This window comes from Channa argus, chromosome 22, assembly GCF_033026475.1.
Source record: "Channa argus isolate prfri chromosome 22, Channa argus male v1.0, whole genome shotgun sequence".
Taxonomy (NCBI): domain Eukaryota; kingdom Metazoa; phylum Chordata; class Actinopteri; order Anabantiformes; family Channidae; genus Channa; species Channa argus.
Window position 1 is genome coordinate 1,182,260 of NC_090218.1, and position 13,036 is coordinate 1,195,295.

A 13,036-nucleotide genomic window follows, 5' to 3' on the forward strand; every position below is an offset into this window, starting at 1 on the left:
TCCAGTGTAAAAATGTATGCCAAATCACTGTTCAGAATACACGGCTGTGGCGACTCCTGAAGGGACAAGCCGAAAACCTTTGATATTTGACGATATATCAGTCGTCTAAGGACCACAGGGTCAGTGGTTTGATCCCTGGTCCCGGCTATATGTCGAACTGTCTCTGGGCAAGACAATGAACCCCTAACAGCCCATTCCCCTCCCCAGCTGTGCAGTGCCAGTCCAAACCCTGTAGAAATTGGGAAGGGTTGCGTCAGGAAGGGCATCCGGCGTAAAAACTGTGCCAAATCAACATGCGGACAATGAACCGCTATGCCGACCATGAACTCATAGGATAAGCCGAATGGACAAAAAAAAAAAAAAAAAAAAGATTAAAGGGATTACCATTGGAGGAATGACATATTACTCTATTGCTTATATTTCATTTCACATTTACAATATTGAGTTAAAAGTAATAATTTCCTAATTGTATTTTTTTCCACTGTGATTTCCCAACTAGTGTCTGTTGTTTTTAATATTTACCAAAAATATATTTTGTAATTTTTTTATTGCCCTTACCTGCAATAAATTTAATTTGACCACACTCTGCACCGACCAGTATTTGTAAACTGGGCCAATGCAGGGTTTCCTGAAACCTCAGGGCAGCCCAGCAACAGCCTGCAAGACATAACCCAGGGAAAGAAAAGAGAATGGCTTGCAGTGTTCCTTTCACTTTCCCGTGGTGCACTGCGCGCTCTCGTATGTGACAGTTACATTCATATTAGATAAGTAATTTAATTTATATTATTTCACAAATATACGAAAGTGCTGTATAGTTTGCGTATCAAACGTTGGCAAGAAAAAAAAGCGGAAAGCTCCGGGGTCAATGTTGAAACCCGCAACTAAGGCAACGACGAATGACTTCCCTCGCCGGAGAGTAAACGTTAAAACACCCAAACAATCCCCGACAAGGTGCAGTTACGTTAGTAACACTACGTTTACTTCGTGAGTTCCTCTGTGAACATGGAAAGAAATAACTTTGAAAATAAAAAACTTATAGCACCGACTGATTTCACCTCACCAGCGGTTTTAAGTAAGTTGTTTCTTGTTGCTGGAATTTTGGGTAACGCCAGTAAAAAAAAGGACAGTCCATTAGGCAGCGTTAACGTTAGCTTAAGTTATAAAGCAAGAGCTAGCTTTAGTTAGCACACTAACTAACTAACTAACTATCTCAGGACAGATATAATTTATTTAAAACGTTGTTTTAGTTTAACTCAGACACTGTTACTTTATGAAGCTATTCATTATGTTTGGATATACAGTGAATCTTACAAATTGAGCCGACCTTAGTATTTAATGCACCTTAGGGAAAATCTGATTTACAAACTTGACTTTTTGCACATCTTTACCCATCCCACAACTTACAATTTAAACATGTTACACTTTAGCAGATCCAAACCAAAATGTGCTTTAGTTGGATCCAACAATATATCTTCTATATCGTTACACGTTCAGTCTACAGCCCAGATTACTGTAGCTTGTTCATCTGCGCCAGATCACCGGGTGAGATTTCTTCATTTCAAACCTTGTGAAACGCGCAGTTTACATGTTATTTTTGCTGTACAAAGTAACACAGATGAAGAGCATTTGGGCTGCATATGTTAAGAATATATTATTCACACGTTTAGAATAAAGAATCATGTCACTTAGTGGAGCGGCTTGTCTGATTTAATGTGTTAATTGTGTTTGGGCAGCAACAGAGGGCTACAGCACAGACAATCAAGCTAATCGAGGATGCAAGCTGACAGAGACTCAGTGTGAGTAAAGGAGATTCTTTGTTGGTTTTAGCGTCTGTATGGTGATTGCGGGAGATACTGTTGATTTAGATAATGAACAGAATTATCCTTTAAGGTATGGTACCAAGACTGAGAAGAATAGTGATGTGTTGCTCAGGAATTAAACTATGGTGGGGGGCATTACCCAGTGGTGGTATCAATGCCAGGACCTCCCACCTAAGCAGCCACCCTTGGACATAGGTCACCTAACTAACCTTATTCCATGTGCAAACATAAACCTAACTACTTAATTTTATTTTATGCAGCATATGTCCAGGAGGATCTGGTACCCCCATCACATTTCTCCTCCAGTATCCAGTGCGCTAGAGCAAACAGAGGCATTAAAATTCCAGAGACATCGCCAACCATTTCCTGGACAAACCCAGGAGTAACTTCATTAATATTACCATCAGGGGATCCCAATGCCCACAATCCATGGCTCGCAATCACTCATGCCCAGCAGGAAATTTTGGAGCTGAGGAAGGAAAATCAAAGGCTCATGATGTCACAAGAGGGCAGCCTAAGAGGAAGGATTGTTATGGATCACCCATCAGACCATAGAGCACGGTACCCCACAATATGATTTATCATAACAATATGTTTGACCAATACCACTGTTGTTTGTCAGTTGGTTGAAATATTGGGTGCATGAATAGCTCCTTCCTTAAACACAGATCTGCAGAGAGACGTGAGCAGTGGTCCAGATGGGAGGCAGAGTGGCATTTGGAGGCAGAGAAGTACAAGACTGAGGCTGAAAGATTGAAGGGGCAGTTGGAGGCGCTGAAGGAGTGTGTAGGAAGACACAGAGAAGAAATGAGAGACAAAGACAGCATCCTAATCAGGTAACCTATGTTATTAGCAGTGGAGTATTTTACAGTTTATTCTTTATGTTACTAAACCTTTAGTTTAATAATTAGTCACTTAAAACAAACTTAACATGGCATAACCTTTATATGACAGACAGAGCCATGAGTTGGAAGCAGTGCGTGAAGAGCTTTGTAAATCTAAGAGTGAACTCAGCCAAATCAGGGAAGAGATCATTCACAGTAGTACACAGAAGGAGAAAATATATTCAGAGGTAATATTGTTTACTGATAAAAAATGTAATTCTAAATGTAAAGTTGAACATGATCACTTGATAATTATGATGGATTGTAGCATCGATATATATTCTTCTATTTTCACCATTTCTGTTTGTTGCAGCTAGAGAGACTAAAGAGAGAGTCTGCTGAAGAAATTTCAAGTCTGAAAAGAGATGTAGACAAGAGCAAAGAGGAAGCCCAGGAGCTAGCTCTGAAGGCTCAAATGGGCAGGTTAAAGGCTAAGGAGGAGGTCAAACAGCAGACTCTTAAACTCTCTGAACAACTAGAGGAAATGCAGCGGAATCGTGATATGCAGGTGTGTGTGTGTTCGGTGTGTAAGGAAATTTAAACCACCATACTGTAAACCTTTTACATACTAATTTGGGTGATTACTCTTCTGTGGCGACCCCGAACTCACGGGATAAGCCGAAAGGAGAGTAGTAGACTCTTCAGCGAAAAACCCTACATCAAAAAAACCAAAATGCTCTGTTGAAGGATTCCTGATCTAAGCACTGTTTATGGACTATCATAGTGTGCTCTTCTGTAACTGCCCCTTCCCGGTGATCTTTAAGCAGAAATATTTGTTGTCGAGTGCACCCAGAAAGTATTCCCAGCACTTAACTTTTTCCACTTTTTTTATGTTACATCCCAAAATGGATCAAATTATCTATTTTCCACAAAAGTCTACAAACAATACCCCCAACAATACCTCCCATGTGATTGTTTTTTTATTCTTAATAAATTAGCAGATTTCAAACAAACGTCTTTCACGTTGTCATTTTTGAGGAACAAAATTATTCATTCTGGAATAATGCTGTAACAGAATATTGTGGAACAAAATGTGGGAACAACAAAATGTGGAAAAATTAAGATCTGTGAATACTTTCTGGACGCACTGTATTGTGTGGTTTTCTTTTCTTTTCTTTTTTTTACATTTCATTTGTATTTGTCCTAAATTTTCTATTGTTTTTCGGTTTTCACTTTCAGCTGCAGCAATTGACTGCCTCACACAGTGCAGAGTTGAGTGGAGCAAGAAAAACAAACAGTGAGCTACAGGATAGACTTCAATCAATGACCTCAGAAGTGCTGCAGCTAAAAAACACTCTGATGGAAGTATCTACTGAGAGAGATGGGCTGAAAGAACATTTAAGGTGTCACATTCAATTTAAAACTGAAGAGACTTTAACATTTATAGCACTTTGTATTCAGATTCATTAATTTTTTTTCCTCTGGGTGTTTATTTTTCAGCCAAATGGGACAAGCTTTTGAGACTCAATCTGTAACCCTGCACAGCCTTAGAAATTACATCGGCCAGCTTGCCCCAGAGAAAGGAGAGAAGCAACAATTAAATGAAACTGTTGAGGTGGAGATAATAAAAACAATACAGTATTGATTGCAATTAGGCCACTGTAAAGTAACTGCATAGGAAAACTCAGTTTGTCTTTTTAGTAGTGTGTATAGCAAATTAGTATTATATTTTCTTAAATGTATTATATATAGTGTATTATATTGTAATAATCAGTTTTATTTTAATTTTGTGCATTTTGTAGAAGCTGAGCAAAGAGAAAGCAGTTCTTCAGAAGACGACAGAGCTTTTGGCAGTCAGGCTTAACTCTGTAAATGAGATCCTTGCCCTCCAAGAAGAGAAAATGATAAAGAAAGTGAGTGTTCTTCACAGAAAAGCACAAGATACAAGCCCCCCCCCCACCTCCAAAAGAAAATGTATAATCTGAATGTGGATCTACCTGATGATCTTGTCAACTCTTGATCTTGTCATTTTCCAAAGCAGAACACATGGAATATTTGGACTGAAACTGGAGCTTTAGTATGCTTTAGAAAACATCAGAGCTAATTTGCAAGTAAAATTGATGTATGTGTGTGTGTACCTTCCATATATATGTATGTGTTTTATCAGACCATGACAGATCCACTTATGAAGAATGGATCAGAAGGGCTTCAAGTGCTTCAGCTCTGGAGGGACAGAGTCTTCAAGCTATGTGTTCAGCTTCGTTTACAAGACATCGAACTAAGAGGAGAAAAGGATGAACTCTTCTCCAAAGTATTTAAATCACCTATTAGCATACCACAGTATGTCCATGTTTATGTGCTTAAAGCTGTTTTTAAAATTTAACTTATTGCTCTTTGCTTAAGCTCAGATTCATGGAGCAGCAGCTCCAGCAGGAGCAGCACCGGGTTAGTGTGCTCCAACACAGTCTAGAGGACAGGATGGCTGAGCTGGACCTGGAGAGAGTGGAAAAGGAGGTTAGTTCTACAGAAAGTGATGATGATTTACATGGCTGTCTTAAATTTTGATGATGCACAATAAATTTAGAAAGTGATAAACTCTTGTACATTTTTACCACAGCACAATATGCTGACTATATAAAAACTGTGCTAGGTTCTAAGTGCCGTTGGGGTTTTTACAGCAGCTGTACATGAAGACTTTCTCAAAACTGAGCATCACAGTGGATTTGTTCAAGGTAGTGTATAATATGGATATGTGATTTTTCTTTCCAGACTTTGAAGCAGGGACTGGCCCAGTCTCACAAGGAAAACTTACAGCTGAGGTCAAAGAGCCAGAAGGCAGAAGATGAACTTAAAATCCTGACAGAGATGGTGCACAGGTAAAACAGAGTAGAGGAAAAAGAAGTTTGTTGAAGAATACATTACACACAGTACTTTGACACTTTGGCTGTGGCTCACAGTTTCAGTGTCGGGTTTGAAAACAAAGTGGCAGAAGTGGATGCAGCTAATGCGAAGCTGAACTCTTTTACCCAGAGGCTAACTTTTGCTAAAAGACAAGTGGAGACAATCCAAGGTGCGATTATAGTGAAAGTTAATGGAATGACTGCAGTGCTTTTAAGTACATGTGGTAAGGACCTTACATCATTGCTTTTGCCCTTATAGGTTTGTTCATGAGGAGAGTGGCTCTGCACAAAGTTCAACAGGCCAGTAAACAGGTTGAACAGGCTGCTGACAGGTACAGTATGATGTTTCTTTTTCTTTTTTTTGGTTTATACACGACAATCACATCCTTATATTATGTATTTATTATAAGCTGTCAGTCGATTTTGCTTGCATATTTCAAGCCATAAAGAGCATGTGTTTAGTACTTGTTAAGTGGTTTAAAATGTATCAATAATGGTCAGATTAGAGATTTATTCTGTTTAAAAGTATACATTTATATAGTATAGTATATTATTTTATCAACACTTTTATGACAAAGCTAGAGAATTGTTGTTATATGCAGTAACTTTATGTCCAAATAAAGATATATTGATTTATTACATATACAGTAACTTGTATTAAAAGAAGATGTGGTCAAACAGTCTGTTTGAGCTTTGTTAGGTTTGAACATACTGTAGCACTGGATAATATAGTTGAAATCAGTATTTCTGTGTTACCAAGAAAAATTATACTACCTACTAATGAACAAACCACAGTATGATTGTAATGTATTCACAGTCATCTAAAAATCTGCACGAAAGAAGCAACTATTTTCTGGCTGTTGAGAGTTTGTCTTGCTTTGTTAGACATTGTGCAGTACCTTTTTATTCCTTGACCTTTTTTTATTTGTCTCTGCTGTCCTGCAGCTTCACAAACCTTCAGACTGAGCTTAGTTTGGTGAATGAAGAAAGACACAAGCTCACACAAGAGCTCAAAAGAACCCCGGAGCTAATCGAAAAAGCTCTGGCAGATCTGAAAGAACAATGTGAGCACCATTACAACTAATAACTGTACTGTAAACAGTTATTTATTAATCTGTTTGATGATCATGTTTGGCAATTTGCATGTCTCAGTTTACTTGTAACTTTTCCTCAGATGAAGGCAAACTGAGACAGCAACAGCAAGACCTTGAACAGAGCTGGGTGGAGCTCTGTCAGGCTGTGGCTGGCAGAAAGGATGCAGAGCAGAGTCTGCAGCAGATCCAGGCCCAGCTTGAAGAAAGCAAGGTCAACCTGGAGAAACTGTGCTCTGAGCTACTCATCCAGCAGGAGCATAGTGAGCGAGGTGAGGTTGTAGTCTTTACCCTAAGTCACCTGATGGTTCTTCAACCTTTAGTCATTTGAGGAAAGCAGACTATGCACTCCTGCTCTTTTTCAGAAATGCCCTTTGCAGTTTCCTTATATTCACACTTAGAATAAGTCTGCCACTCCTGTCTACTGGGTAGAGATTTAGAGATTAAGTGACATCCACAAGAGCACCTGTTCCAGAAAAGTTACCGAATTTCCCAGCTGGAGATTTAACTTGGCCTTTTAGGAAGCTCCAGAGCTTTAAACCTTCTATAGTTGTTTTTTGCAGAAAACGCTGCATACAAAACTGACAGTTGATATAGTAAACTTGTTAAACATCAGAAATAAATTAGGGTTGTGTTTGGGGCTGTTTCATGAATTTGTGCTCCTCATTATTCTCTCCCTTTTTTTTTTTTTGTCTTTACCATCTCAACAAGTCAATATTTCACTCTATATAATAGCAACATTTTTTTGCCAGAAGTTGTAATATAAATGCTGAATATGCTAAAATGCTAATGTCACTTTTGGATCACCTGTTATGTGCTGTTATGAGCCCTTTTAAGATGTGCACTGAAATTCTGACATTATCCTGACTTTGTCAGTAGGGGGTGCATGTGTGCCCGCAAATGTCTGAGTGAAAAGCTTCCGACATTATCCAGCCTTATCCTTTATCCTGTGCTCACTGATCATGCAAGGAGCAGATTTCCATACGTATACTGTTGACGCTTCTCACTTGGGCGATCTCCCGCTGTTTGTTACATGTCTGAAACACGCCTCTGGACAATGTCTGAGGTCTCATCGATATAATTCATAAATTTGGAATTGATTTTTTTTTTTTCTATGAGAATTTGTTAACAAATGCAGTGAAATTCAGTTTATACACATCATTAGATGACAAACCACTTTTGTTTCCCTTCAGCCTTGCAGGAGAGGGTGTCTGAGATTGAAGACTGCTGTGCCGAGAAACTGAGAGAGATGGAGGCTCAAGTCAGTACGGCCAGGAGAGAGCACACCAAAGCAGGTAGCAGGATTAGCACCATGCTACCTTACCCAGCACCTACTTAGCACAGGGGACTGAAGTCATATCGTGATGCAGACTGTGATCTAGTATGACTGGAGTTGTTTGCACAGTATGTAGCAGCATTTCCCAGTGGCTTTTGTTTTGTGTGTTTTGCCTCTTGCAGTTATGACTTTGCGGCAGTTTGAGAGAGAGGCAGCAAGGAAACAGGATGAGATGAAAAAAACTCAACATTTTGGAAGCGAACACACAAAAATGGAACTCCAGAATAAAAGACTAAAGAAGAAGGACAAAAACCCACCACAGGTAAAACTGTGAAGGCATGACAAATGTTATTTCTGTTTTAATTTTTGTTGATGTCCTGTGACCTCAATCTGTTTAGGCTGCCGTTGCTGAACAAGGGCTGAAGAGTGAGTACGCAAGAGTTCATGCAACAAGTCTACAAACCTCAGCTGCTCCTGGGGAACAACAACAAAACCCTTCAGAGTGCCATTGCTCTGTGGGAGCAAAGGTCCAAATACCAGCAGATGGTGAGAAGGGTCCTAAGTCATGTGAGACATGTACACATACATAACTGATCTGACCTAAGATATGTCTGTATCCTCTCAGTGAGACTCCTGTCTGTTTTGGAGGAGCTCCATACCCTCAGTGCTGCTGTGGTAAACAGCTCTGATGACTCTGCAGATGACGAGAAACAGAACGACAGCATGGGACCATCCGCAAGCAGTCTGCACACCTGATATCTCAGGACAAGTCACTGGAGGCAGTAAACACACCTTAATTTGTACAAAAGGTGGGCAGTGTTATTGCTATAAGGAGCTATAAGCACAGTCAGTGGAAATAGTTTGAGCCAAACACTATAAAATCAAGCATTTTACACAGTCTCATCTATTTCAGATGTCAGAGAATGATTTACATTAAACAATGGAAACTTACATTAAAAAGGTTATAAAATTATTTCAATACATGTTTTAAAACTCTCTTGAATACTAATTGATGGACAAAGTAAATACCTTGGTCAACATTTTGTGCTGTACAAAACAAGCTACACTCCACAAACAATAAAAAGAGGTTTAGATGTATATGTTTATATTTAAAGTAACTTTAATAAAGTATTTTTATATTGCAAACTCTGTGGTGTATAGTATTTTAAGAACACAGGATATATTGAGTGCAATTGTAATAGTAATTGATAAAGAAATACAGGATGTGATGGGGGTTTTTTTTGTGCCCAACTGCCTGAAGTTAGGGCAAAATCCTCATGAAGAAAAGCACATCTCTTATAATTTAAGTTTATTACAATTTGTTGTTCTCATAACGAACTTTCAAAAACCTAATTGCATTTCCCAGTCCGTTGACAAAGTAAAATCTGTAAAACAGGTTTAAATGTGGTTGGTGTATTTACCCTGTTTCTCTTCTCCATAACACATAACCAATTGGGAAGACTCACATAATTTCAGATTGGAAAAAAAAAAATCTATATTTTCTATTTGAAGTTGTCAATTTATAATGACTTTACAGTCACTGGATGGATGGTGATAAACATCATGATGAACCAGATAATTGTGCTATTCATCACATTGTCATGAATGGTAATACATTTTGCAGTAGCTTGAAATGTTAAGCCTCTGGGTAAAAACATCTCGTGGAGAACGAAGGGAGAAAAGACTGAAAATACTAAAAATGTATGTTTGTATTTTGTTTTTGTAAAAGCAATACAAATATTTTGCAGGGACACACCCATTGCTTGAGAGACAATTCATAATGGCAATTGTAGGATGAATGTATCAAATGTAATTTTTTCAAAGTATATCAATATTAATAGTAATGGCCCCTGCTTACATCTGGAGTTTTCTAAAACAACACAGAACTTTTTAATGTGTGTCGTTTAATGGAGGAATTAGGGATAGTCTAAACTTGATACAATCATGATGAAAAAGGTTTAGGAAATAAATCACAGCTTTTATACGTTAGTTGTAACATAAATCAGGCATAACATTAGGACCACCGGTGCAATTTAATGCAATCCAGGACAGTGGCTCTGCCATGAATTTCACTAGGCAATGTTAAAATTTCAAAATTTTTAGTTTGAAACTGTCAGAAAAGTTATAATTCTGCTATGTGTTTATTATTGAGCTCACCTCATTCATTTGAAATAGGGTGGGCAAAACTTTAGAACCACGTCTTCTTATAATGCTCTCCAGTACGATTCCACTACCCACTTTGAAGTGCATTAAATTGCAGAAGTTGTAATATTGGGCCTGATCAGTGTATATTAATGTATTATTTATAAATGGGGAATTGGAAGTAATAATATCAATATAGCATAATATTATAAGATGTACAGACCTACTGCAAGAAACAAGGGGCGGCTGTAGCTCAGTTGGTAAGGCAGTCGTCCACGGACCATAAGCTGAAAGGACAAAACAAAAAAAGAGAAAAAACAAACAAAAATGGCTGCGAGAACCAAAAAGAACGTCAAGCTTACTTGTGTCCTTGTGCACTTCTACACCAGCAGAGGGTGATGTTGTCTAAGGTAAAAGCAACACATTCAGTTGTTTGCAGTATTGTTTTGTGCTTGACTTTATGAAGGACACTTTTTTTATTGGAATATCATTTTAAATATTGATTACCATTAGTTTCTTACCTGCATATATCAAACATGGTAGGGAGTGACATATCCATCTCCAATTATACACTGAAAAGGAATCTAGCATCTGTTAGTATTTAATTTGCATACTGTAGTTTTAAAACTAATGTGAGTCATAGAATCAGCCATCTCTGCTCTGGCCTGTGCTTCCTCCCCTGCTCTAAAACAGTGTCGGTTATCTTTTTGTGTCCTGACATTATCTACCCAGCCCTTCAGGCAGTCATTGTTGTTATATGACAACACAAATATTACAAAATTTACAGATCAAACAGAAATGTGTGAAATTATCTGAATGATCAGAAAGAAGGGCCACGTTCAAACAGCTTTAGAAGCTGTCACGAGTTGTCGCAGGAGGCATTAACAGCACCTATCCACAATAAAATAACTGACGGAAGATATTTCTATTAAAACTTTTAAAAATATGTGTCATAGTGTCACTTCAACTTAATTGCTAAATAAGTCTAAATAGAAAACTTATATGTCATGAAAAAATAAATGTCATGATATAGAGCTTGAATTTATGCATTTATTGTCAGTGTTGTGTGGAGGGAGTAGCACAGCAGCCAGACAACACTGTGGTTAACTGATGAATTATTTAGTAGAGCACTGCAATACAAACAAAACACGCTTAAAATAGGTAATTTAAACTGATCAAAAAGCTAATAAAGAACTAATGTCATGTAAAAGAAGTGGTTCAAACAAATGTGACTATGGCTTGATTAAATTCTTCTATAAATCATACCTAATATTGTGATAATTTCTTGTTTGCAGTAATATTACCTTCATCTTCAGTGGATACTGATTTATTTTTTTTTATTCTGCCAATTGATAGGCTGTGAAGTAGTAATATAGGTGAACACTCTCTTCTTTGGTGTGGAGGCTGTCAGAATGCAGTGTGTCAAATCAAAACACCTGCTGTCATCGTCCCGTGTCCACTATACAGTTCTCTCTGGCTCAATCCTCCACTTTCCCCTCACCTCCCCATTCTTTGGATGTTTTTTTCCCTTTCACTTTCTAAAATTATTTTCTTTCAAGGAAAGATTAATGATATTAATATTGGTTTGTATCAAATATGTATGATGCAACAAACAGGCCTTAAAGCAGGTCTTAAAGCTAGCCTGGGATTGGGGGAAAGAATTGCTGTGTTGTCCAGAGCAATGAGAAAAGTCTGCCAAAGGTCAGATGTTTTATTTGTTGTCCTGGTGATTATGTCCCTGTGGCTAGATTATGTGAATGTAATATTCAGGTAACAAGTACAGGGTATACACTGTACACATCTGGGGAACACAGCAAAACATATACAGTACATAAACTCACATGTCTAAAGTGTTACGATAGATTTAGTCACACTTGGCCAAATGTTTGCTGCAACCAGTGACTGGAATAAGTGGCTAAAGTTCCCAAAGCCTGTTAGTTTATGCAGGCAACAAAATTGTCACATCTTAGGTGAAGGAAAATTTTGGGATTCAGATATTGAACTGTGTCAGACATGTCTAACAGAGTGCCTGTTGTGAACATTTATTTCAGTTTTAATCTTTTGCTGAGTTGTTGCAGGCCAGATGTCAGAACAAACATGGAGCTGTGTCAGAGGTTGATGTAAATTAAGTCGGGGTGTCGACCACCAATGCTGCATGCAGGAAGGTTGTGCACTGCTGTAGCAGGCCATGGTGTAGGGTCAAACAGCAGCCATGAAGGAGCAGTGTGAGGAAAAGCAGTCAAGTAAGTCTATTTATAAATGCTGGCAATGTGGACCATATTTTGGGTAGGGGGTGCTGCAGTGGACTAAACTTTTCAATCTTCCAATTACAGAAAAGCCATTTGCTGTTTGTTTGTTTTCTCCTGTAGGACTAGGGTTATTATGTACGGACATCTGAGCAGTGAAAGTAAATGATAAAATCTTTCTTGCGCTGACTCTTGATAGAACAGTTTTAAGAATTTTACAGAACAGTAAGTAAGACATATCAACATATGTTTTTTTCCAGAACATCATTAATTCTGTCGTGCCAATTAGTCACCTTGTTTAGAGCTGTAATTGCAGCCCGTTTTAGATGATCTTTGTAATTTGGAATGCAGCAGTGATGTGTTGGCAGTGCTTAGTAGATGCATGCATGAATGAACAAAGTAAAAGATGCTCATTTTGTGTTATAAACAAAGTGTGACTGACTCATAAAGGTTTATGGTCTGCATATGATTGAACTTCTCTTTAAAGTAAAACAAGTAAAAATGAGGCAAAGAAATTTAAATCACTTTACTGTAATTAGATGAAAGGGGGGCGGCTGTAGCTCAGTTGGTAGGCAGTCACCCAAGGACCACAGGGTTCGATCCCTATGTCGAAGTGTCCCTGGGCAAGACACTGAACCCCCAATAGCTGTTTGTGCCCCAGCTGTGCAGTGCCGGTCCAACCCCGGTAGAAATTAGGGAGGGTTGCGTCAGGAACGGCATCCGGCGTAAAAAAAAAC

General features: G+C 38.3%; 1 protein-coding gene across 2 annotated transcripts; it reads left to right on the forward strand.

The window, feature by feature from the left end:
* Positions 1–713: 713 nt before the first annotated feature.
* On the forward strand, positions 714–9,057 carry cchcr1 (coiled-coil alpha-helical rod protein 1). 2 transcript variants are annotated; one of them, XM_067492331.1, is made up of 20 exons: positions 714–1,072; positions 1,734–1,796; positions 2,081–2,381; positions 2,489–2,656; positions 2,775–2,892; positions 3,018–3,212; positions 3,884–4,047; positions 4,145–4,259; positions 4,447–4,557; positions 4,812–4,955; positions 5,048–5,158; positions 5,414–5,520; positions 5,602–5,714; positions 5,804–5,876; positions 6,490–6,608; positions 6,719–6,907; positions 7,829–7,930; positions 8,094–8,233; positions 8,310–8,457; positions 8,537–9,057. In XM_067492331.1, the coding sequence occupies exons 1-20, from the start codon at positions 1,003–1,005 to the stop codon at positions 8,665–8,667; spliced, it is 2,682 nt and encodes an 893-aa protein (XP_067348432.1). In that variant the 5' UTR covers positions 714–1,002; the 3' UTR covers positions 8,668–9,057. The 2 variants fall into 2 exon arrangements, with proteins under 2 accessions (XP_067348432.1, XP_067348430.1); XM_067492329.1 differs by lacking the exon at positions 714–1,072 and adding an exon at positions 1,428–1,542.
* Positions 9,058–13,036: the final 3,979 nt, after the last annotated feature.